The 25,115-nt window shown below is 35.1% G+C and overlaps 2 protein-coding genes across 5 annotated transcripts; one reads left to right on the forward strand and one right to left on the reverse strand.

Annotated features, from left to right (window-relative positions):
• The first annotated feature begins 13,140 nt into the window (after window positions 1-13,140).
• LOC120082486 (uncharacterized protein C24B11.05-like) lies at window positions 13,141-16,390 on the forward strand. Of its 4 annotated transcripts, XM_039037674.2 has the most exons (10): window positions 13,141-13,540; window positions 13,745-14,140; window positions 14,415-14,523; window positions 14,612-14,677; window positions 14,888-14,982; window positions 15,083-15,120; window positions 15,203-15,290; window positions 15,402-15,674; window positions 15,880-15,945; window positions 16,040-16,390. In XM_039037674.2, exons 3-10 carry the CDS (start codon window positions 14,463-14,465, stop codon window positions 16,193-16,195), a joined length of 843 nt encoding a protein of 280 aa, XP_038893602.1. In that variant the 5' UTR covers window positions 13,141-13,540; window positions 13,745-14,140; window positions 14,415-14,462; the 3' UTR covers window positions 16,196-16,390. The 4 variants fall into 4 exon arrangements, with proteins under 4 accessions (XP_038893602.1, XP_090172336.1, XP_038893603.1 ...); XM_090316210.1 differs by lacking the exon at window positions 13,745-14,140 and having other exon boundaries at window positions 13,258-13,540; XM_039037675.2 differs by lacking the exon at window positions 13,141-13,540 and having other exon boundaries at window positions 13,646-14,140.
• A 5,360-nt stretch (window positions 16,391-21,750) lies between these two features.
• On the reverse strand, window positions 21,751-24,326 carry LOC120083055 (scarecrow-like protein 30). The gene has a single exon (XM_039038576.2). The coding sequence runs from the start codon at window positions 24,022-24,024 to the stop codon at window positions 21,925-21,927; it is 2,100 nt and encodes a 699-aa protein (XP_038894504.1). The 5' UTR covers window positions 24,025-24,326; the 3' UTR covers window positions 21,751-21,924.
• Window positions 24,327-25,115: the final 789 nt, after the last annotated feature.

Consider the following 25,115-nt stretch of genomic DNA (forward strand, 5'->3'; position numbering starts at 1 on the left):
GACCCGCGAGGAGATGTGATCATCATGAAGATCACCTCGGAGCAAAATGTTGTTGATCCATTTATGAAGGCTCTCACAACTACAGTGTTTGAGGGTCACCTTCAGAGCATGGGTCTATGGGACCGTCCACGGCTGGACTAGGAAAAGTGGGAGATTTTATTGCTCTGGGTTTTTATGCCCTAGTTTATTGTTTTGTACTTGTTTGTTTTGTACCCTCCACTTCGCTTAAGGAAAAATGGGAGATTGTTAGGGTTTGTGCCCTAAAGTCTCGTGTCCTGTAGTTTGTAAACAACTTTGTAAGAATGCTTGTGATGTATAATATATTTGATATTTACTTCACATCTTGACTTTGCACATTTAAATATTTTTTTATTTTACCACAAACCAATAAACTTAATATCCCTGGTTGTCTTTATGTAACTTAAGCATGTATGTAGTGACATACAAGTGGATCATGTCTTAAGTGACAATCAAAATGGTCTGTAGTATATGGATATAGGAGGGAAACCTTATCCTGGTAACACTATGGATGCGGCCCGCTTTGTGGAATTGTTACAAATGTTGTGACTTGTCACAGATGGTCTAATCCTGATCATTCGTGTAGAGGACATGCAAGTGTAGGCGTCCTATACAAAGAGTTTGTATAAGACCTGACCTCGAAGTGTTAACATCTCGTCATATAACTCCGTTCATGACTAAGACTTCACTTCACTAGGATGACCATAGGTAACATGACCTCAATTCTGAGTGAGTTGGGAACTCTTGCTATTGAGGGAGATCCTTTAATTTGCATGGGTGCGAGTGGCCAGAATGCCGATTCAAACCTACCACTTTGGGGAGTCTTCTAATTTGGGATCTGGGAACTCAGCTTCACAAGATGGAGTTCACTCCTTCCCGGAAGTAGGGATAAGTAGATAGATTGCTCTCTTAATGGTTGATCTCGAGGCTTGAACGATGTGGCGCCACACACCTTTTCTTGGCCTGAGAGGTGTTCATACATAGTAGGACTATGTTGTATTGTTTATTAAAAGGATCAGTAGATATCGTGGCTAAAGAGTTTAGTCAACTATTCACGTACCGTTGGAGCTTCGAGCCATAGATTCATAAGGTACCCTTGGTAGCTTGGATACAAGCTAAGAGTCAGTTTTTAGGTCAGTTTGAAATGTTCAAATTGACAAAAGGGAGTTTGATTATATATGATATAGTTGAACTAGTTATTTATATAAGATATACTTTATGTATGAGATACATTAATTTGGAAGAATTTGGATATAAATATGATTTATATCTAGTGGAGGAAAAATACTATGATTAATATATGATATTAATTCATAAGTTATGAATATGATGTGATCATATTCATTGTCTATTAATTGAACAGTTAAATGGGTAATAAGACGGCGTCTCTTCTGTTTTCATAACGGATGAGTAAGTTGAAAGATCACTTTGAGACGCTTAAATAGCTCACGGTGTGTTAAGTATGGGATGTGCAGACATTGTGTTGAAGAGTGTCATCACTTAGAAAAACCTGAGCCTATACGATAGTGTTTGAATGACCGCTTACCTATACGATAGTGCTAAGCGATCGTTTAACGATTACACCCACGCGCGGTATTTACTAAACGATCGTTTACCTTTTTCCTAAGCGATCGTTTAGCTCCCGATATTTACTAAACGATCGTATAGACGATCGCTTAGTTTTTCCTACACGATCGTTTAGAGGATCGCTTACCTTTTTCCTACACGATCGTATACTTCACCTAAATGATTAAGCATTTTGTCTATACGATAGATCCTATCTCCCACTTGCTTGATTGTTGTATACGATCTCATTCCTTCTTCCCTCTACCAAATTCGAACAAAGCCCACCCTTTGGATTCTCACTCCTAGAATACTAAGGGCTCTGAGTGGTGGTGTCATCCCCGTTTTCTTCTGTTCATGTGGTGACTGTTCGAGGTAGACGATTGGGTTTTGCTGAGCAATAGCTTACCATCTCAGCTAAAGCAAGATTTGCTGTGAAGAATAAGTCTTCAACTGGTATGATCTCTCAATCTCTTATTTATTGTACTTTTGAGCATGTCAATAATTTAGCATTATGAATGTGTTTTAGTATGTTTGAATGTATATGTGGAAATTCTGTCACAATGAATTGGAAAGATCCGCTTCCGTTCGTAAGTACTTTTGAATAAGAGATCCTTCATTACAATGACAAGGTGTTGTTTTAGTCTAATGGTTGAGAATGTCTCATTTTAGTGAAAAGGCACTTGATCACCCTACAGTGACTTTTGTCCTGACTCACTGAAACATTCATTGCAAAATAGATGTCACTTAGGGCACATTAGACTATTTTGCTAAAACTGATTGGTTATCTTAGTGGTTTAATGCAAACAAACTAATTATAAATAATTTGTATGTTTCAGCAATTTTGTTTCAATGGCTACCGCTACTTTGAATTTGCTCGCCACTGATAAATTAACCGGTGAAAACTACATAACATGAAAAAACAAGATCAACACAATTTTAATGACACTCCTTCATTTTGTCCTGATGGAGGAGTGTCCTCCCATTTCAGCTCCTAATGTTGCTCGAAATGTTCGAGAAGCATATGAGTGATGGACACGGGCAAAAGAAATGGCCCAAGCGTACATCTTGGCTAGTCCTTCTGAAGTCTTAACCAATAAGCATGAGCCCAAGCTCACAGCCCGTGAGATCATGGAGTCCTTGAAAGGAATGTTTGGACAACCATCCGCACAACTCAGGCATGATGCTCTCAAACACATCTTTAATACGCATATGCAAGAAGGGGCATTTGTTCGAGAACATGTTCTTAACATGATGGTCCACTTTAACATGGTAGATATGAATAGGTTCATCATTGATGAAGCCAGCTAGGTTAGCATCATTTTGGAATCTTTACCTAAAAGTTCCCTTCATTTCCAAATCAATGTCATTTTGAATAGGATTAGATACAACCTAACCACCCTCCTCAAATCTAGGCTTGAGATTTTGAGAGAGTAGTCTAAAAACCAAATCTAGGCTTAAGAGAGTCAGATTGGATCACATAAGTAAGAGTAAAGGCTTAGGAATAAGTTCTATTTGCTATTACACAACACATGCTTCTTAAAACAAGGATATGGTGGTATGTGGTCACCTTGTCTTATGTGTGTTAGCTCGCATAAGCAAGAATAGAGACTTAGACATAAGTCCTATCGACATTATCGCATATGCATCGCATGCGTCCTAGACAATTGTGTATAGCATGATCGCAAAACTTGTGCTGGCTGGGGTTACTCTTGCGATCAAGATTAGTGATGCGATGAAGTCATCCCCGCCACCATTTTATCTATTTTTCCTTCCATCTTATTATGCATTAACAGTTGTCGTGTCTCTACCAACTCTCATAGTCATACTTCCATAGCTTAATCTGTTTATTTCGGAGTAGGAGTAGCGCATAGTTCTTAAACTTCATTATTCTTTTATTCCTTAAACTTCATTATTCTTTTATTCTTCGCCGCAAACACATCACTTCGCAACATTTAGCTACAAGTCCCTGTGTTTGACCTCGAATCACCCCGAGAAACTTGCAATCTCGTTATACTTGGGGAGAGAGCAAGAAAACTTGTGGTAGGAACGCATGGTCATCGCATAGATTCTTAGACGCATATTGCATCCTTAGTCCAACGCATGACTAGCAACGCATGGAGAACGAACGCATGTCATAAGACGCACGCATATATTTACTCTCCATTTTCCGTGCATCAGCGATCGTATAGCAAAAGGTAGGCAATCTTATAGATATTGCTAAACGATCGTGTAATAGATTGTATGCGTTCGTGTAGGAGTTTATGAGTGATCGCGGAGTATTTTGCAAGCGATCGTTTAGTAACACTGAACGATCATGTAGAAATTGTAAACGATCGTTTAGCATTTGGTAAGCGATCAAGTGATAATTGTAAGCGACCGTTTGGTCTTGTTGACTCTTGTTGTTTAATAAAGAAGTTGTTCATCGTTTAGTTCCTTTTTCGAAAGATTGTATCAACACATTTCGATAGTAAAGACTTTAAGAATCAATATCCTAACAAAAGATTGTGTTAAATGAACTTTCCAAAGAAACTACTGAATCTTCAACAAGAGTTGTTGAAGAACCCAACACCTCAACAAGAGTTATTGAAGTTGGGTCATATAGTAGGTCAAATCCACCTCAAGTGTTAAGGGAACCTTGACTCAGTGGGAGAGTTGTGAACCCACCTGTCCGTTACATGGATTTAACTGAAATCCTAGCTATGGTAGTTGACAGAGATGTTAAGGATCCATTGTCTTACAAGAAGGCAATGGAGAATATTGACAAAGAATAGTGGATCAAAGCTATGGATCTCAAAATGGAGTCATTGTACTTCAATTTAGTATAGGATCTTGTAAATCAATTTGATAGGGTAAAACCTATAGGTTGTAAATGGATCTACAAGAGAAAATGGGGTGTTGATGGAAAGGTGCAAACCTTCCAAGCTAGACTGGTGGCAAAGGGTTATACCCAAGTCGAGGGAGTCGACTATGAGGAGACTTTCTCGCTTGTTGCCATGTTAAAGTCTATCCGGATCCTCCTGTATATTGCCTCATATTATAACTATGAGATTTGGTAGATGGATGTCAAAACTTCCTTTCTGAATGGCAATCTTGAGGAGACCATTTATATAGAGAAACCCGAGGGATTCATAATCCAAGGTCAAGAGCAAAAGGTTTGGGGGCTTAATTAGTCCATTTATGGACTGAAACAAGTTTCTCGATCTTGGAACATAAGGTTTGATTCTGCTTTCAAATCTTATGGCTTTGATCAAAATTTTGATGAACCTTGTGTATACAAGAAGATCGTCAACAATTCAGTAGATTTCTTAGTATTATATGTAGATGATATCCTACTCATTGGGTGTGATGTAGGTCTACTGACTGAAGTTAAAAACTAGCTAGCAACTCAATTCCAAATGAAAGATTTGGGAGAGGCTCATTTTTTTCTAGGAATTCAGATCTTTAGGGATTGAAAGAACAAAATGCTAGCTCTGTCTCAAGCGTCGTATATTGATAAGATGCTTGTCAAATATTCGATGCAGAACTCCAAGAGAGGCTTGCTATCTTTCAGACACAAAGTTACATTGTTTAAGGAAAAGTATCCTAAGACACCTCAAGAGGTTAAGGAGATGAGATGGATCCCTTATGTATCGGCTGTTGGCAGGTTGATGTATGCAATGTTATGTACTAGATATGACATCAACTATGCAGTGGGGATAGTCAGTAGATATCATGCTAATCCAGGATTTGATCACTGGACCACCGTTAAAAATATCCTCAAATATTTATGGAGAACAAGGGACTACATGCTCGTGTATGATTCTAAGGATTCGATCCTTACTAGATACGCATATCTGATTTTTAGACCGATAAGGATTCTAGGAAATCCATCAGGATCAGTATTCACTCTTAACAAAGGAGTAATAGTCTGGAGAAGCACCAAGCTAAAGGAACTCTTAACGAAGAGAATCCATGAGCGCGTTCGAATCTTTCCGATTTCATTGTGACCAAAATACCACACACACATTCTAATCAACAATTATGCAAATTACACTAATTAACGGCATTTTTTGATAAGTAAAATACAAGGGATTAAGTTCACATACTAGTTGAAGACTCTCTTCAATTTCGAACTCAACGTAGCAGAAGAACCTCTACGTTCTCTATCTCCCAGCAAAACAGTCAGCTACGACAGCACGATCGTCTACACGAACGGCAGCAACACGAACAAGCACGAGCAAGCAAGAGCGGGGACGACACCACCACTTAGAGCCCTTGGTATTCTTGAAGTGAGAATCAAAGCATGGTCTTTGTTGAATTTTGTAAAGGTCGGAGGAACAGGCTGATCGTATAGACGATAAGCAAGTGGGAGAGAAAGTTATCGTATAGCTGGGATGCTTTTCGTTTAGACAAAGCTACACGATCGTGTAGGTTTCACTAAGCGATTGTCTAGTAATAGGTAAACGATCGTTTAGAAAACGTGGCTAGGTGATCATTTAGGAAAGCTAAGTGATAGTTTATAGAAAAGCGTGCAATCGTTTAGACGCGGGTGTGCGATCGTTTAAGCGATGAAGCTCTATCGTATAGGCTCTCAGCTAAGCGATCATGACGTTTTCACACCGATTGTGAATTTTTACGAACTTATTGCAAAATGAAAAAAACTTTTCATTTTATTCTTTAGTTACAATAACCGAAGTTGAATTCCCACTAATGCACGATCGAGGAGAGGATTTTGGCCAATTATCATATAATTAACCAATTTAATTAATAAATTAACATAATCATATTATATTCTTACCCTATAGTTTGATATCATATATCTACTATAGTAATTTCTCCTCCACTTGTATAAATCATATTTATATCTAATTTCCTCCAAAAATAATATATCTTATACATTTAATCAATTATAATATATATAATTAACCAGTTCCATTATATCATATATAATCGAACTTCTTCTTGTCAATTTGAACATTTTAAACTAACCCAAAAACTGATTCTCGACTTTATCCAAGCTACCTAGGGGATTTTATGGACCTGTGGCTCGAAGCTCCAATGGTATGTAAATAGCTGACTAAACTCTTTAACCACGAGATCCACCATCTGTTAACTACCAGGCATTCTACTAAAGACCAACAGCTGAACTCTTCTTACCACATATACATTTCTGTGTCCATCGGATATAACCAATCATGAATACGATGACCCTTCACAAATGCTCGCAAATACAGCTAGGCCAATTTACCATTTTGCCCCTATAGTTGATAACGGGTAGAAATACAAGTTATTATACCTCGAATAAGTAAAACAATGAGAGAATGTGAGGGTAAAAATAAGCAATATCATGTCCAAAGCGCTAAACTGAAGAAATTTCGATCGCGTGCGCCCATCGCATAAAAGCAGTTAATTTACTTATTTTTGCAGGAAAAATGCGATGGCACAAGTAAAATTGCAATCCAAAGCAATTAGGCGTCAGTGCGCTTGAAGATTGCGATCATATGCGATCATGAGAAGCTTCTTAAAAAGGTGGCCACATAAAGACTGCACATAAAGGAAACGGCACAATAAATCACGATGGGACGGAAAGCTAATAACAGTCGAATCCGAATTTAGTTGACAAGTCGTTAAAGCCACACTATAGCAAGTACACTCAACTTTCGGTAACTATTAATCAATGCATCAGAGCAGGGGAATTAATGACCGCCCATCATTGCAATCATTAGCAAGAAAGGCTGCTTCACTTTGAGCTCTATAAATACCAAAGGCCACTAATGTAAATGGGTGAAAAAAAGAAGGAGAGAGAGTCGTTAGTCTGTTCACGTACATATTCATACTTATACTTAGAGAATGAAGACGAGCAAAGAGAGGAGGAAGCTGAGAGATCATTCCCGGACAGATCGAGAGACTGCTGGAAAGCGTTACAATGGGAGAGAGGGCCAACACTGACGAGAGCAAGAATACACATCGAGAATAGAGTTGGAGTGAAAAAGAACAGTGGAAAAGGCCACAAGAAGCAAGATATTGCTTACCGAGCTTCTTATCTCTCAATTCCATTTTTTATTTTGTATTCAGTACTTTATTTATAGAAAATGGAAATTTCATTTCAATCTATATTCTATCTCTCTATATTCCGCATGAGTAGCTAAATTTCTGAATGGGCTGAGAAGTACTTAGCTAGCATGACTTAAGATTTACACTTTATGCGATCATCTTGTCTTATGTATGCATCGTTCACCCTTTAGAGATACTTGAGAAAGTAGTCTAAAGATAGAATCTAAACTTGAGAAAGTCAGATTAGAATCTAGACTTGAGAGATTCAGATTAGAACCACATAAGCAAGAAATAGAAACTTAAACATAAGTTCTATCGCTATTTACACATCGCATGCACCCTAGAAATAGGATATGATTGTATGCGGTCACCTTGTTTTATGTGTGCATCATTCATCATCGCATAGACAAGAATAGAGGCTTAGACATAAGTCCTATCGAATTTTCCGTATACATTGCATGCGTCCTAAAAATAGGAATGATGGCATTCTGCATTGAGAGATGACGTGTTGTTATTTGTGTGTAGCATGATCGCATAACTTGTGCATAATCTTAGGAAGTGTTAGCTAAACCCCTTCATCGCATACTCATTGTAACTCTCGATTTCATCAACTTTCCGTTCAACTCCGTCGCATAGGAAAAATTCTTAATTAAAACACCATCCAACTCTTTTGTTTTTACTACCACAAGAGAATCAAAGTAACTGTCACATATTTACTTAGTAGACCCTGTGTTCGACCCTGGACTTACCAGGAAACCTAATGAGGCTTATACTTAGGTCTTGTTAGGGAAACTTGCATGCTCATCGCATAACACACATCACCGCAAACACACATCATAATCGCATCACAATTACACGCATCAGTAGTTACATCTCACTTCTTAAGTACCACTGATTCCTCTAATGAACAATACAACATAGTCCAACTATGTGTGAACAACTCTCGGGTCAAGAGAAGGTGTGTGGCGCCACATCATTCAAGCCTTGGAATCAACCCTTAAGGGAGCTATCTATCTACTTGCCCTTGCTTTGGGAAATGAGTGAATTCCATCTTGTATAGTTGAGTTCTCAGCTCCTAAATCAGATGAATCCCCAAAATGGTAGGTTTAATCGACGACGTGGCCACTCGCACCCATACAAATCAAAGGGCTGCCCTCAATGGCAGGAGTTCCCAACTCACTCAGGATTGAGGTCATGTTACCTATGGTCATCCTAGTAAAGTGAAGTCTCTGTCATGAACGGTGTTATATAATGAGACGTTAACACTTCATGGTCAGGTTTATACAAACTCTTTGTATAGGACGCCTCCGCTCGCATGTCACCTACACAAATGATCAGGATCAGACTATCTGTGACAAGTCACAATACTTGTGACCATTCCATAAAGCGGGCCGCATCCGTAGCATTACCAGGATAAGGTTTCCCTCCTATATCCATATACTACAGACCATTTTGGTTATCACTCAAGATATGATCCATTTGTATGTCACCACATACATGCTTAAGTTACATACAAATAACCAGGGATTTTATGCTATTGGTTTATGGTAAAGCAAATAAAACATACAACTGAGCAAAATGAAGATGTGAAGTAAATATCATATATTATACAACACAAGCATTCGTACAATCTGTTTACAAACTACAGGACACAAGACTTTAGGACATTAACCCCAACATAAGCAAGGGTGCATTGTTGACTCAACTATGGAGGCCGAGTATGTAGCAGTTTGTGAAGTTGCTAAGGAATCAATTTGGCTCAGGAAATTCTTGACAGATCTGAAAGTTGTTCCAGACATGTCAAAGCCCATCACACTTTATTGTGATAATAGTGGTACTATGGCTAATTCCTGAGCGGCTAGGAGTCATAAGCGCAGCAAATACATCGAGCGAAAGTATCATCTCATTCGAGAGATTGTGCATGAGGAGACGTGATCGTCACACAGATCGCTTTGGAGCACAACATTGCTGATCCATTTATAAAGGCCCTCACGGCTAAGGTGTTTGAGGGTCTCTGCAGAGTATGGGTCTATGGGACAAACCACGTCTATAATAGGGCAAGTGGGAGATTTGTACTGGGCGCATGTTATGCCCTAGTTTATTCCTTTATGTACTTTGTATATTATCTATAATAGCGATAGAGAGATCTAGTTATAGTTGGACTATGACTAATTGTACATTAGAGGTATCAGTGGTACTTAAGAAGTTAGATATAACTACAAAAGTTAAACGGTAATTTTGACCCAACTATAACTACGAGAAATTTGTGAATTGTTGACTTACTATTGATTGGTTATATCCAATGGACACAAAAATATATTTACAGTGCGAAGAGTGCAATTGTCGGTCTTTAGTGGAGTAACCGACAGTTAATGAATGTTGATTAATTTAATTAAATAGTTTAATTAATTAATCTCGTATCATTGGATCTTCTAATCTGTAGGTTCATAAGGTCACCTTGCTAGCTCAATAAGGGTTAAATTAAAATCAATTAGTTTTAGATTAATTTGAATTGTTCAAATTAATTAAAGGAAAATAATTGTATGAGATGCAACTAATATAATGTATATAGATACATTATAATATAAAGTTTACTGAGAGAGATAAATATTTGAATATGATTCTAATATTAATTATATGAATGTGATTCATATAAAAACTATAGGTTAAATTAATGTTGAATATGATTCATATTAAAACTATAGGTTATATGAGAGAATATAAAGTTAGTTTATATTATATTGAATATAATATAATCTACAGGTTATATATTCTAATATATAGTTTTATTCAATTATGTTAATGTAATATAATTAAATTGTAAAATAACTCCCTTGTGAGTTATTTCACTTAATGAAGGGAGTTATTTGATAACTCCCCTCGTCTCTCATATACAAGAAAACAGAGGAGTTTGAGGCAAGTTCAATATGTGAAATTCTTGGTAGTTCTCTCTACATTTTTTATCTTCTTCCTCTGTAAAGAAAAACTCTTTAAAAGTTCTTCTTCCTCACTCAAAATTAACATGGCAAGCCCACAACTCTGCCTTGATTCTCATCTTGAGAATAGCAAGGAAGTCACTTGTGGTGGTTCCAGTGTTAGTGTTTTCATGTTGTTGTGTTCGTGAGAAGCTCAAAAGAATTCGTGACCAAGGAGAGGATTTCATGAAGAAATAGTTCTTCAAAGGAAAGTATACTATTTTCCCTTTCCTTTTTGTTTATTTTTGGACAACATTCCTTAGTTAGACGTTTATCCTCTTTGTACTTTTTCTTCTCTATTTTAATTAGTTCCAAAAACAAATTCTTTGGGATAGAGGCAATCATTCACTTTTGCATTGGAAATTCGATTTCTTCACGTCCAACGACGATTCAGTGTTGATCGCCCACACCTCCAGTTGCACTGCCACACGCCGGTGTCATCATCGCTATGGTGGGATCTTCGGCCAGACGACAACACTCAACAATAGTCACCACAACAGCATTGAAGCCAAAAAAAAAATGATTAAAAAAAAGGAAGAAGAAAGAGAAAAGGAAGAAGAAAAAAAGGGGTGGGAAGCTTGCAACCGAAAAGATGAAAATTACAAAGAAAAAAAGGGGAAAAACAAGCGAATCTGAAATCAATCTTGTCTGGTTTTGACCCACCTTCTTCACTTTCTCAATCACACAACATTGTGTTGTAATCAAAATTCAAAGGAGAAAATTAATTTGCTTACCATATTTGGAGTTAACCAATAGAAGATGACTTGATGCAATTTATAGCATGAAGTTAATTCCTAATTGTTTTAGATTTATCTTATGAAGCATAAATACTTCATGTAAGGGAAAAAATCAGTATCAGATATATCAATACTTCTAGATACTTTCCATATACGTATCTAACACGCGATTTGATGTATCTATACTTTCAGGATACTTTTCAGATACGTATCTGATACATGATTTGACGTATCTATTTCTATGCGTATTTTTTTTAAGAAAAAAGGCAAGTAACTCATCTAATATTTTCTAAATCTAAAATTAGGCAACCTATTTAAAAAGTTTACTACTCGAGTCCAAAACTAAAAGAAAAATAAATAAATAACGGACCAAATCCTAGACTATAATCATCTAATCTCCATCTTCACATTTGAATCCCCACAAAGTCCACCAAAATATAAACTATTTGGATATCTTCAATAAAAGTTCTTCGTTTATCTTCATACTTCTCTCTCTAATCTTCTTCTTCTTCGCATTTAGTCACTTTTCTATTGCATTTTATTAACTATTGTACTTCAACATCTTAGATGTTGCTTTTTTCTGTATTTGTATTTTATTTTGTGCTATTGTTATTAACTTGTATACTAAATTTATTTATATCATAGATTTTTTTAAATAAAAAAATGTATCTTCAACGTATCAATATCCTCATTTTTTTTAAAATATATATTAAAAAGTATATAAAAAAAATGACGCATCCTTAGACGTATCCGATTGTATCCGTCGTATAATCGTATCTGTATCTATGCTTCATAGGATTTACCAAATGAAATCTTTTCAAATTAGGAAATATAAATAAATTTAAATTTCATTTGTCCCAAATTAAATTATCCAACTTTGAGTTTTTATCCTCAAGTCTAAATTAAATTGACTTCAAATTCATTTCAAATTAGAATTTGGCCATATTCCAAATTTTATCCCAAATTTAATACTTAAACTAAATTATGATAATACCTCAAGATTACCTCAATTTAAAATTTCGTCATATTCCAACATTTACCCTAAATTCAAATCATCCACATTTAGGTTTTCATCTCACGTCGAATCAAATTGTGTATAATACCTCCAACTTATCTCAAATTTAAATAAAAATTGAGTGAAGTTCAAATCTCATCTTCATGTTCCGTTCCAAATTCAAGTCAAACATCTTGTGTAGACATTTTTACTCCAAATTCAACTCTGAATTATGTAGAGCATAAATTCTACTTAGATTCAAAATTTATGTCAAAAGAAGAAAATCAAAACTTTGATCCAAATTCATGTTTTGATAAATTGACATGAAAAATGTGTGTCAAATATATATAAAATTCAAGTCAAACTTATGTACCCAATTCATAATTTGATTAATTTGACACATCAAATATAGTTAAAATCAAGAGTAAATAACTTGTATTTTGATTCATACTTTATCTTTTTAAAATTTACCCACTCATATGCGTGTATAAATCTTGAAAATCGAGCATTTGTTAAATGAAAAATTTTGGACCAATCATAAATTATCACGTCATCTTTTTTGGACTAATTAAAAGTTGACATGTGTCCTAAATTGAACTTGAAGATAAGAATTGACAAATCTCAATAACGCCATATGTTTTCATCATGACCGGTGGATTGAACAAAATTATTTTGGTCCAATTAAATATTTTATATTTTGGTTAAAGTCAAGTTCATTTGCCCTCCAACGATCTCGTTGATCATCAAACTCTCTGAAAGTGCTCTGTTATTGCCTTTGTAAAAAAAAATATGGGCTCACATTCATCCCTCCAAGGAAATCAAATAGGGTAAATTCTGTGATTGTGCCGCAGCACGCTACCTTGTGTTTTCATTATAATGTCGTGACACTGCAATACAAAGAAATAGAAGACAAAAAAGAGAAGAAGAAACACTCGTGTCCTCAAGCTTGTTTGTCCTCCTCCAACGATATCCTTGATCACGAACTCTCTAAAAGTGCTCTGTCATTACCCTTTGTCTTTGGTTCCCATTCATCCCTTCAAATTTACGATGAAAGGAAATTAAATAGGGAAATTCCCTAGTGGTGCCGCAGCATGCTACCTTGTGATTTCATTGTAGTATGCTGATGTTGCCCTGTTTTTCAGCCTCAAATTTTGAGCAAGACTTTAAACCCTTGGGATGCCTCTTCGACCCTTTTTTTCTCTCTCGTCAAGCCTTAGGTCATACTTTGACTCTCCTAATGTTATTTTCATCATTTTTATTTTTTTATTTTATCTTTTTTTCCCCATATCCTTAACTCTAAAATTAACCCCAAATTTACGATCAAGATTGTTTATAGATTTGTTGAAAGAGTAGAAGTCAAATTTGGACCTTCAAGATTTATAGATTTGTTAAACCATTTCTTTACGAATCCCAAATTTCAGATTTATCATACACGTTGTCACGTTACTGATTATCGAAGGAAAGCCTCCGCCGCCAGCGGCGCCGACCAACGCTGAACCAAGCATTCATTGCGGCGGAGTGTTCTCCATCCTAACTCCACGGCGATCTGTTCAATTTTAAATTTCAATCAAGCAAAAAAGAAAATGCCAATTTGCTGTACTGTAATGTAATTAAAGAGGCTTAGAATTCACTCACTCCCTCGACGACTGTTCATGAAAAGGCGTGGAGGAGAACTGAGAACGTGTCTGTACCTTATAAGCCCACGATCTCCCATTGCATCTCCCCATTTTTGTTTCAGTTCCAACTACTTCTTGTGCATTTAATTGATTTCTCGTCTTCAGGCGAATTTCTTCACGGGCGGTTCGAGTTTGATTCTTGTGAGTGTCGGTTTTCATTGTCATTGTTCAATCTTTAGCACCATTTGGAGAATACTTTATTGGGGTTCGGTTGTTTCATTGGATGTTTTGTTTTTCAGTGATTTTGGGATCAACCCACATTTTGTTCTGATCATTTTCTTGTTTCATTTGCAATGAGTTTGAGTTTGGTTGAATCTAAATCGGTTAATAGATGAAATGCGATTTGTTTTGTGGTTGTTTTTGGGGATTTTCTTTAGTTTGAGATCTGTTTGATCTGTATTTTTGGGCATTGCAGATAGAAGTATTTTGAGTTTTGTGGGTTGAACTTGAAGTGTACCTAGAAATGGAGAATGGTGATCAGTTCAATCAGATTTCTGATGCTAAATATGAATGTCTTCTCTTCGGTATTACATTTTGGACTTCTTATCTTTTTCAATTTCAAAGTTGGATTAGAAAGTTTTTTATAACGAAGAATTATGTGTTTACTTTCAGATCTAGATGACACTCTTTATCCTTTTAATTCTGGTTTGGCAAATGAAATCACCAAGAACATTCAAGGTTAGTTGAAATTTCCTTTCCCCTTTCCTTTCTGGATTCAGGAACATTTTGGGCTAGGCTCTCCATATTTCTATGATATTATCCATTTTGAAAGTTATCTTATGTGAATTGACATGGGATTATGTTCACATCTCCAAGCCATAACGAGTTAAAAGTTAGGTATGTTTGTTGTTTTATAGATTGGATGAATTCTTATTACTTTTCTTTTAGAATATATGATTGAAAAGTTAGGAATGGAGGAGAATGTGCCTGAATTGTGCATTTCCTTGTACAAGATTTATGGGACAACAATGGCTGGTCTTAGAGTAAGTTAAAACATCATAGCCTTTTACATGATCTTTCTTCAAAACAAGCATTGCAGTCAATTATTGGATTCTGTGTCATGGCCATTTTTCCTGGTTGCAGGCTATCGGTTATAACTTCGATTACGATGATTTCCATAGGTAACAAAACTTTTGATCTTCATTATTATGTATGTTTTAGAATTTTGAGTTGTATTCATCATTTTTTTCTTCTGTTCTGCAGTTTTGTTCATGGAAGGTTGCCATATGATATGCTCAAGCCTGACCCTGTATTGAGAAACCTTCTTCATAGCTTACCAATTCGAAAACTTGTGAGTAGCTTATCCGACATTAGTTACATGTTTCGTTGTCTTTTCAAGTTTTAACTGTTGATTTGATTTTTACCGTTTTGTTCTGTGTTTCTGTCTGATTTCTGAGCTCAGATATTTACAAATGGTGATATGGCCCATGCAACTAGAGCGCTGAAGAGACTTGGATTAGAGGACTGCTTTGAAGGGATTTTATGCTTTGAGACTCTGAATCCTGATAAGGGAACAGTTGATGAGGAAGCAGGGTCTGTAATTTTTAACATCAATCAGTATATGAGCAATCCAAACTCTGATATCGATCTACCAAAGACGCCGGTCGTCTGCAAACCATTCGAGGAGGCATTTAAGCAAGTTTTCGAGATAGCCAATATCAACCCACAGAAAACTGTAAGTGAAAAATAGATTTAGAGCAACTTTAAAAGACTTTTTCCAGGAGTTTGATGATTATGGTTTATGTTATGTTAAAAAAAAAGTATCCAATTTTTAGAACTCGAATCAATTAACTAGTATCCATTTAATAGTTGCCCTGATCTGTTATTCAGCTTCATTTTCTTTTCACAATACTACATTTTTCTTATCGTCTTGTCTGCAGTTGTTCTTCGACGATAGTGTTCGTAATCTACAAACCGGGAAGCTGGTGGGCCTTCACACAGTGCTGGTAAGTGCCAAAACCATCGTTCCGGTGCGGGGCTTGGATTTCTTCTTCAAAGCTTGCTGAACTGATTAACGTTTGGACCTTATCATGAATTCAGGTTGGTAATTCACAACGAATCAAGGGGGTGGATCATGCGTTCGAGAGTATCCATAATATCAAGGAAGGATTGCCTGAGCTATGGGAAGCGATGGAGAAGCTCAACAGCATCTCATATTCCGAAAAGGTAGCTATTGAGACTTCAGTTAGAGCATAATTAGTATTTATGATCTTAAATTACAAGTGGATAGTGCAAAAACTCTTGGCATCTGCAATGAATCCAAAATATAAGAACTGGTTAATAGAACACATTGCCTCATGATAAGAGGGAAAATGTATCTCCTTTTGGATTTCTGTTGATCATAGTATGGTTCAGACAATAAATCATTGATGATAGCTCTTTCTTTCTTTCTTTTTTAAGTTCGTGGAGGATTCAAACGTTTTAACCTATTAGTCAATAGTATATACCTTAACTAGTTTAGCTAATGTACATGTTGTAATTGATCTTAGTTCATTTAGTCGCATATGAACTCATCCTCAAAGAGATAAGTTTATTGTTTTTATTGTTCTTTCATCAGATGAACAAAAATAAAGTATAAAAAGACAAAACATTTTATAAAGTATCATACTTTTGTTAGCTTTTAAAGAAACCAAACTATTATCTAATATTTAGGGTGTTTTAGTTAGTGATTTGAAAACAACAAATTTAAAAACATTAGATTCAAACCTTGTTTAGAGTTACCAAGAATTGGAATGAGTACCAAAATGCTCTTTTCCTTATTGCTAGCTTCATATTATTTCCATAGGTGGTCTCACTCTAGTTCCTACCTTGTTGAGTTTCATTCACTCTTGTTCTTGATTTCAAGTAAAAGTAAACAGGGACTCGATGAAAACCAAAATTGTATTTTGTGTTTTCAATCTTTTTAGTGTTTGATAGTACATTTAAATATTTGATCCTAATTTAAATGATAGTTGTTGAAAAATGTGATTCATAAATATATTTATAAACTATATATATATATATTAGAAAAAGGGTTCTATATACACCTCAAATACTAATTTTAATTAATTAGAACACATTCTATGCTATAAACTTTGTATAGTTATTATTCTATAATATCCTATGATTTATAATTGGAAAATTTTAGAGATAGAAAGAATGTCAAATTATTTATAAAAATAGCAGAAAAAAATACTGATAGACTTCGTACTTCTACTGTTTGAAAACGAAACCAAATAACAAGTTTAAAAAGAAAATCCATCCAATGGAGTTCGGGAATCCATTTGAATTTGTAGATCTAAAAACATAAAACAAGATTTAAATTTTATAAAAATAGGTTCTTTACTTGTTGATTGATGGAGTTTTTTATATGGATGACCCTTTTAAGTTTCACATGTGCAATTAATGATCCACCCCACAAATAAATGAAATCTAACCTTCTATTTAAGTTATGTTGGAGCGCATAACGGCTTTATAAAGTATCGCACTAGGGATTACAATGTTTATTGTATCCCTAATGCGATGGTCATCTCTGTTGCGATTTTCATTTTTCTTGTTGTGTTTTTTCCATAAATATTGTAATAGAATGGAGAAAAATGAAGATCGCAATAGAGATAGTCATCGCGTTAGAAGTGCAATAGACGTCATTCCTAATACCATATGTTATAAAACATAATAGTACGATTTGATGTAAGTATAAAGTTAGATTTCATACGTCTGTGACTTGTGAGGGGTGGGTCATTAATTATTTAATGGACTAAAAAAAGTCATTAAAAAAAAACTCTAATTGATGACATGTTTTAACTAATTAAACTCTGATTGATTGAAATTTTTAGCTACAAAGTCTAAATATTTTTTAGATTTTATTTATAAGAATTTTTCCACCTTTTTCTTCCCTACTATGCATTGTTTTCTAGCATAGTGAAATTTTTCCTACCATATAGACATGCCACTTGAAGTAAATTAATTTTATTGGTTAAAAAATGAATTCTCTCAACACTCAGAAAAGTAAAAATAAATAATTAAGTACACTATAACAAAAAATTCTCAAAAGGTACTGGTTCTCTTTCCTTTGTCTCTAATCCCTAAAACAATTCTCATTTAGGTAAAAGTTCCAATCATGGAGAAAGGATAGGAAAAAAGATTTTTGATACCTAATTTAATATTAGGTTAAGATATCATTTTGGTCTCTGTACTATTCCTAAATTTTTAATTATATAATTTTAGTACATATATTTTTAATAAATCTTAAATTTAGTCTACAATCAACCAAAATATTAATGAAAGAAAAAAATCAACCTCACCATAAATAATCAAGACATTATTAATGGAAGACAAAAAAAACAAAAACAAAGTATTAAAGAAAAAAAAAACAATTTCACCATAGTTAAAACATTATTAAGAGGAGAAGGAAAAAAAAATAACAATTATAAATATAATAATCAGACCCAAAATATTAACAAATATAATACTATATAGAAGAATTTATAAATATAGTAAAATTTAAGTCTAGCTCTAGAGTCTATTATTGATAGACCATTTTGCTATTAAGAGTCTAAGAGTTTATTAGAGAGTTTATCACTAATAGATTTTTTTATATTTGTAGTTCTTTTAAAATGTTGTTATACATTTAATTATTAGCCTTAAAAGTGCTATACATGCAATTACATTTTTTTTATATAAAGTTTTAGGTTTGAGCTATTTTTAGTAATTTACCCTAAATTTTCAAATTCAAATTTCATTATATGCTTAAATATGTGTTGTGACTTTTATTGTACATCTAATTTCTACTAATTCATCCTCTCATTTAAACGTAAAGTAATAGAACAATCTCCTAAGATTCACTCATATCAATGAAAAACAAGTGTAGCACAAAATTAAACTTGATCAAGCACAAATCAACCATCAAATAATTTATCAAAACTCCCAATTTTTGTAACGAAAAATAAACTCTAATGTAACTATCATACAAGGACATATATTTTACATTTTACTAAAAAAAATCATTGTTTTTAAAACAAAAAATCCTAATATATATATATATTGCATCGTCTATTCAAGTTTAAGGTATAATTTGCAACACTCTGCTTTTGTCAAATTTTAAGTTGCAACATTGTATCCTATAATTTGATGAAATAAAAAATTTATAGTAAAACTGAATATACCATATCAAGTTTATGGTTAAGGGTGTATTTAGATTAATTTTTTAAATATATAATTTTGAAAACAAGACAAATTAAAATGTTTGGTAACCGCTTAAAATAGTTTATGAAATACTTCCAAAATTCGTTTTAAACAGTTTTTATCAAAAGAGTTTGTATAACAATGATTTAAAAGAAAGAAAAAAAATTCTTAGAGTCTACCAAACAGACCCTAAATTTTGATTTTTACCAAATATATAAATAAAACTTTTTTTAGTAGAATTGGGATAGGGGATTTGAACGACAATCCTCGTGGTCATTAGCACACTCTTATGCCAATTGAATTATGTTCGGTGTTCGCATGAGATTTTCGGATAAATTTAATTCATGGAATTTGAACTTTATATTTTGTATTGATTTTAGTATTGTAATTACAACCTCTCATATTTGATCCTTTGGTTCTTTCTCTCGAAAAATAAACTTTAATCTTTAGGTTTGATGATCTTTCTGGATGATCAATCTTTGGGCTTGATGCCTTTTGGACTTGTTGATCTTCATAGAAGATTGTATTTTCGGACTTAATGATCTTCTTGGAGGATCAAGCCTTGGACTGGTTAATCAACTTGAATCGACCTCTGGCATGTTGATTAGCTTGAATCAGCTTCTAGCTTGTTGATCGATTTGGATCGGCCTTTTCCTTATTGATCTACTTGGATCGGTCTTTTGCTTGTTGGTTGGCTTGGGCCGACTTCTAATTTCTTGAATCAGCTTAAATTGGCCTTTGGTTTGTTGAATCAATACTAGGATTGACCTCTGGCTGGTTGATCTACTTGGATCGGCCTCTGGCTTGTTGATCGGTTTGGATCGACCTCTGGCTGGTTGATCGGATGAGATTGACTTGTAGCTTCTTGATCTACTTGGATTAGCCTCTGGCTTGCTAATCTACTTGGATCGGCCTTTGGCTTATTGATCAACTTGGATTTGCCTCTGGCTTGTTGATTTGTTTGGTTCGACCTCTGACTTGTTGATCTGCTTGGGTCAGCCTCTTGTTTGTTGATCAGATGAGGATCAACCTCTAGTTTGATGATCCACTCAGATTGACCTCTAACTTTTTTATCCTCTAATTCTCTATGTTGAAATGTGTATACTTGATTTGAGGAAGCAAAGCACATGAGTGTTCTTGAAGTTGAAGACTTGGAAGAATGTTCGTATTTCCAAAGAACTTCAATCTTCAAGTTTTCAAATGTGGTTAGCTTGGAGCCTTCTGATTGCTAGAGAAGACTCTCTATAGTGTAAAATTTCTAACCCTCACAAATGAAGTATAGTCCTTAGGTGGGCTTATGGGCTTGGGCTTGGTTAATTCATACACTTAGCCCTTGGGCCTAACTAATTAGATTGCGTCTTAATTGGTGTTTGGACCAAATTAAGCCTATTTTTTTAAGCTCAATTTGAAATTTAGCCCAAATATTATTATCAAATTGGATCAAATTATTTTATCTACTCCAAGAGTCATGATGAAAATACATGGTGACATCGGGATTTACCATACGGCTTTAATTTCAATTTGGGACACACGTTGGTTTTCAATTTATCCCAAATGATAATTTTAACAAATGACATGACAGTTTGTGATTGGTCCAAAATTTATCAACACTTATTCTTCCGATAAATAAAACCTATGGATAATTCTCATTTCAAAATAAAATTTAAACTATTCTTTTTTTGTTGAAAATTTTTTCAAAAAGGATATCCATAATGGCCGTCCATTTTCTTCTGGTGTACGTCCTTTTTAGGAATGCCTACTATTAGGAAGGTTTGCCCAAACATTTGTATGTATGACTTGTGGCAAAGTCTTCAATAATAAAACCATAGTGACGTCTACAATAGTTTTATAGTTTCTCTTCTATACAATTGTTAGTTCACATCTTAGTAGAGATTTTCATTTCACTTATGAGACTAAATCGAAAATGAAGAGGGAGTGGGAGAAATTTCTCTTTGTTCACTAAACAAAATTATGACAAAATTGTACTCCTCATTTCTAACTCCGACTTTATTATTATTGTTTTGTGTATATGTATCTAAATTTATTCATGGTAAACTATATTGTTGATAGACTTCTATCGGTGATACGGTCTAACGTTGACACATAAATTGTATATCTCCACCTCTATCCCCTTGAACATCTCTACCTTCCGGTAAATTAGGCTTTTTTAAAAAAAAAAAAAAAAAAAAATTGAAATGCATCCACGGGACACTTTAACAAAATGTTTATTTTAATTTGTGATTGCCGATATTTTGTTGTTTTGTTTCAATGTTTGACACATTCTCAATTAATTGTTTATTGAAAATTATTAAATTTAATATCATTATATTATTTAATTTATATGTGGAAGCAAGAAGCAGATCAAAACACAGTAACAAAATAAAATATATGTTTTCGAACTACTTTTGTATTTTTTAATAAAAAAAACTACATTAAAACAATTTATTGGTCTCTCCAATGTTATGAACTAATATTTAGTAGCAAGAGACTTATATCAACCTCTATAAAAAAAAAAAAAAATTAAAATTTTGTTATTTTCTATAATAATTTTCCTTCTAGATATGGGTACATGATAAAAGAAAAGGTCATTTTTGTAAGAAATAGATTTCTTGTTTTTTTTTATAGGTGATTTTCCAAATTTATGTACAAAATTCCAACAATCAAGCTACATACATAAACTAGCAGACACAAAACTTAAAGGATTATCAAAATGGATAAATATTACAAGACTTCTAAGTCTTCTAATAGCTTCCTTGGCCTTTTTAGGCAACTACCCAACACGATAACGCGTCGATGATCCGTCCCTTCCACCCTTGCAACATCCACGACCCGTCCTGATCGATCACAAAGTCCTGATGGTATTCTGTGTTTACTATCTTCTCCACACTCTTCAGTAGGTCTTGGTCTAATGGTACTTGTTTGAACCCGGCCCTTGTGTTCCTTACTTGCCATTGCTTGTAAGTCTCTGGCCTTTCAACTCTCTCAAGCCCCTCGCACGCTATGACATTCATGATGTCTCTTCCTAGGATTTCCTTCTCACACAGATGCCTCATTGGATTGTTTCGAGGCACTGTCGCCTCGTACATGTCGAACAACGATGAGTAGTAAAAGAGTGCCTCTTTAAACCTTGTGTTGAAGAAGGGAGTGTTGAATGACCCATTGGTGACTTCATGAATGAAGAGATCTGGATTGATTTTCCTGATCAACTTCAGAACCCTGTCTCTTGGGCTGTTTGCGACCACCGTTTCGTCGGGTACGTTCTTCATTCGGAACATACAAGTCACAATAGTCAGTTCATCTCTGTCAAGATTGAGATCCTCGTATCGAACCGTTTCCCATTTCCGGGCCAAGACCTTGTGTTCAAATGGCACATTGAATCTCTTGCAGTAATGTGCAAGACGCCGACCAGTCTGCTCAACACGTTCAGCAGGGCGGAATCCAGGCTGAGGAAGCTCGATCCCCGTGATCCGAAGCTTGGGAGGCCCACCAGGTCTGCGCGAGAGCCGTTGAATCAAGCAAGGCCATTGGAGACCATACAAAATACCAAAATCAACAATATGCAAAGTTGTTACTTTCTCAGCTAGCTTAAGAATCGTTCTATTGGCATAGAAATACGACATCCGCCGAAACGGGCACGCCTTGATGAACGTCTGATAAGCTTTCAAGATCTCAGCAGCAGAGGTTTCATTACTTGCAAAGGGCAAATACAGAGGCGTCCCGGCGGCAAGACGAGTCTCGAGACCCTTAGCAAAGTAATGAGCTAATCTCTGATTTCCATCCCCAGATGAATTAGAATGCTGCCTAATCTGATTTAGCAACTCATTTGCAGTCCTTTGATCATAATTTGAAACAGCTTGAGCACATTGAGTCAACAATGTCCACAAATCCACAACTTCCACACTATTCTCTTGCTTCCTAGAACGAGTACTCTTCTTCCCTTTCCTTTTCCCTCTCCCTCTCGACTTCTTATTCGCTTCGCTCTCCGACGATTCATCGGAACCACACGATGGGGGAGACTGCCGACTTTCGCCCCGACAAAGAAGAACCTCATCAAACAACTCAGACAGTGAATTATCATCAGCAAAATTAGCAGACTGCTTATTACTTCTCAACTCCTCATCACTATCCTCCCTCAAACGGTTTTTTTTCTCTCTTAACAACCCATTTTCAAGGACGGATCTACCATCACTCTCAGCACCAAACCAAGAAAAATCAACAGCCCTAGAAGGAACAGAGGTAGAACTATAAGAATCATTATCCAAGTCAATGGTCCCAAATCTTCCATTAACAGGAAGAAACTTGCTAGCCTCTTCAGCTCCTTGCCTAAAATGACCAATAAATTGCATCCCAAGAAACGAATCTCGACTCAAAACAGAGTTTTGAAAAGGGGCAAAAACAGAGGAGTTACCATTAAAAGATTCAGATTCATCCTCACCGTTGTTACTTACAGCCCTATCACAGCTAAAATCCTGAGAAGAATCACCATTTCCGATTGGAGAAGGGGGATATTTCTGGCCAAGAACATCATAAAAAGATTTCTCAGCAGCTTGAAGAGCCAAACAGTCGAGAAGCATACAGGGCTGTGCTTTGAGATCTTCTCCTTCGTCCATCAACATCTCAGTGATGTATTTGAGCATGGTATTGGAGGTGTCATGGCTGTCCGGCGAGTCGCCTTCGGAGCTAGACGACGACGGCGAGGAGGAGGAATTATTACTGAGATGGTGTTGATGTTGCTGTGACTTGGCCGGAATTTGAAGGGCATCAACGGAATCGCGATTGACTTTGAACAAGCCATTAGAGAGATGGGGATGGAAGGGATAATTATTCCAAGAATTGGGAAAATCATCGAGGAGATTATCCATAAAAGTGAAAGGGTTGGAAGAGTGAGATGAGAAATGAAAGACCCAGAAATTTTTTTGAAGAAAATGTGAAGAGAATCGGTGGAAATGTGGAAATATGAACACGGATTGGGAATATTTTAGGGTATTTAAGAGTCAGAAGGCCAAGTGTCGGGCCATTTCTGACGGCAACGATGGTTCTAGGAAGCCCTTCTCTTGATTTCGCCATACAATTTTTTTTAAGGAAATTCTTTTACGGAAAAAAACTGACATTTTTTGCACGGATACCCAATTCTCAACTCTAAAAATAAATGAAATCTAACTTATACAAATTACGCTCTCCAACTTTATACACTATTGTTTTAAGAATAATCATATCTATCATAATCTTAACGTGATTGTCATGTCTGTCACAGTATTTATTTTTCATATTTTCGTCATTGTGTTTGGGTTATGATAGATTTAATCATCTCTAACGTGATACTTTATAATACATGGTAATGCTCTTTGACGTAAATAGAATGTTAGATTTTATTTATTGTAAAGGGCGGGTCATTGATCATTTAGGAGGTTGAGAATATGTTGTTCATACAAAAATTCTAGAAAAATTATCCATTTAAACAATAATTTTTTTCATTATATCAATTTACACGCTCGGATAGTTTTCTTTTGTTTATAATTGTATTAATTAAACTTTTAAATTGTCATAAGTGAATCGGTGATCGCAGATATTATGTCCATTGGCCGTAGCATGAGATCTAGTTTTGTCACATCTGACATTGTCAAAATATGATATTGAATTGGCTCGCTGGGTTTTGGATGGGTTTCAATCTCATTGTTGGAAAGATAATTTTTCTATTTGGTTGTGTCTTTTAGTCGAGCCGGATATAACTTGTTTTGTAATTGTTGAATGTTGGTTTTCTTAAAAAAAAAAAAAGTAAAAATTTACTTTTTATTGAAAAATGTCTGTGCATCAATTCTTACACGGATACAGATTTATTCAATTGTTGCATTTTTTTTCCTTTTTTTGATATATATGAGTGTCTGGTTAGTTTATGCACATTTCGATTAATCTCGCAAGACAACTAACCTAACTTTACAGCATTTGGGTGTAA

The sequence above is a fragment of the Benincasa hispida genome, chromosome 8 (assembly GCF_027475165.1).
Source record: "Benincasa hispida cultivar pf3 chromosome 8, pf3_genome.v1.1, whole genome shotgun sequence".
In the NCBI taxonomy this organism is placed as follows: Eukaryota; Viridiplantae; Streptophyta; class Magnoliopsida; order Cucurbitales; family Cucurbitaceae; genus Benincasa; species Benincasa hispida.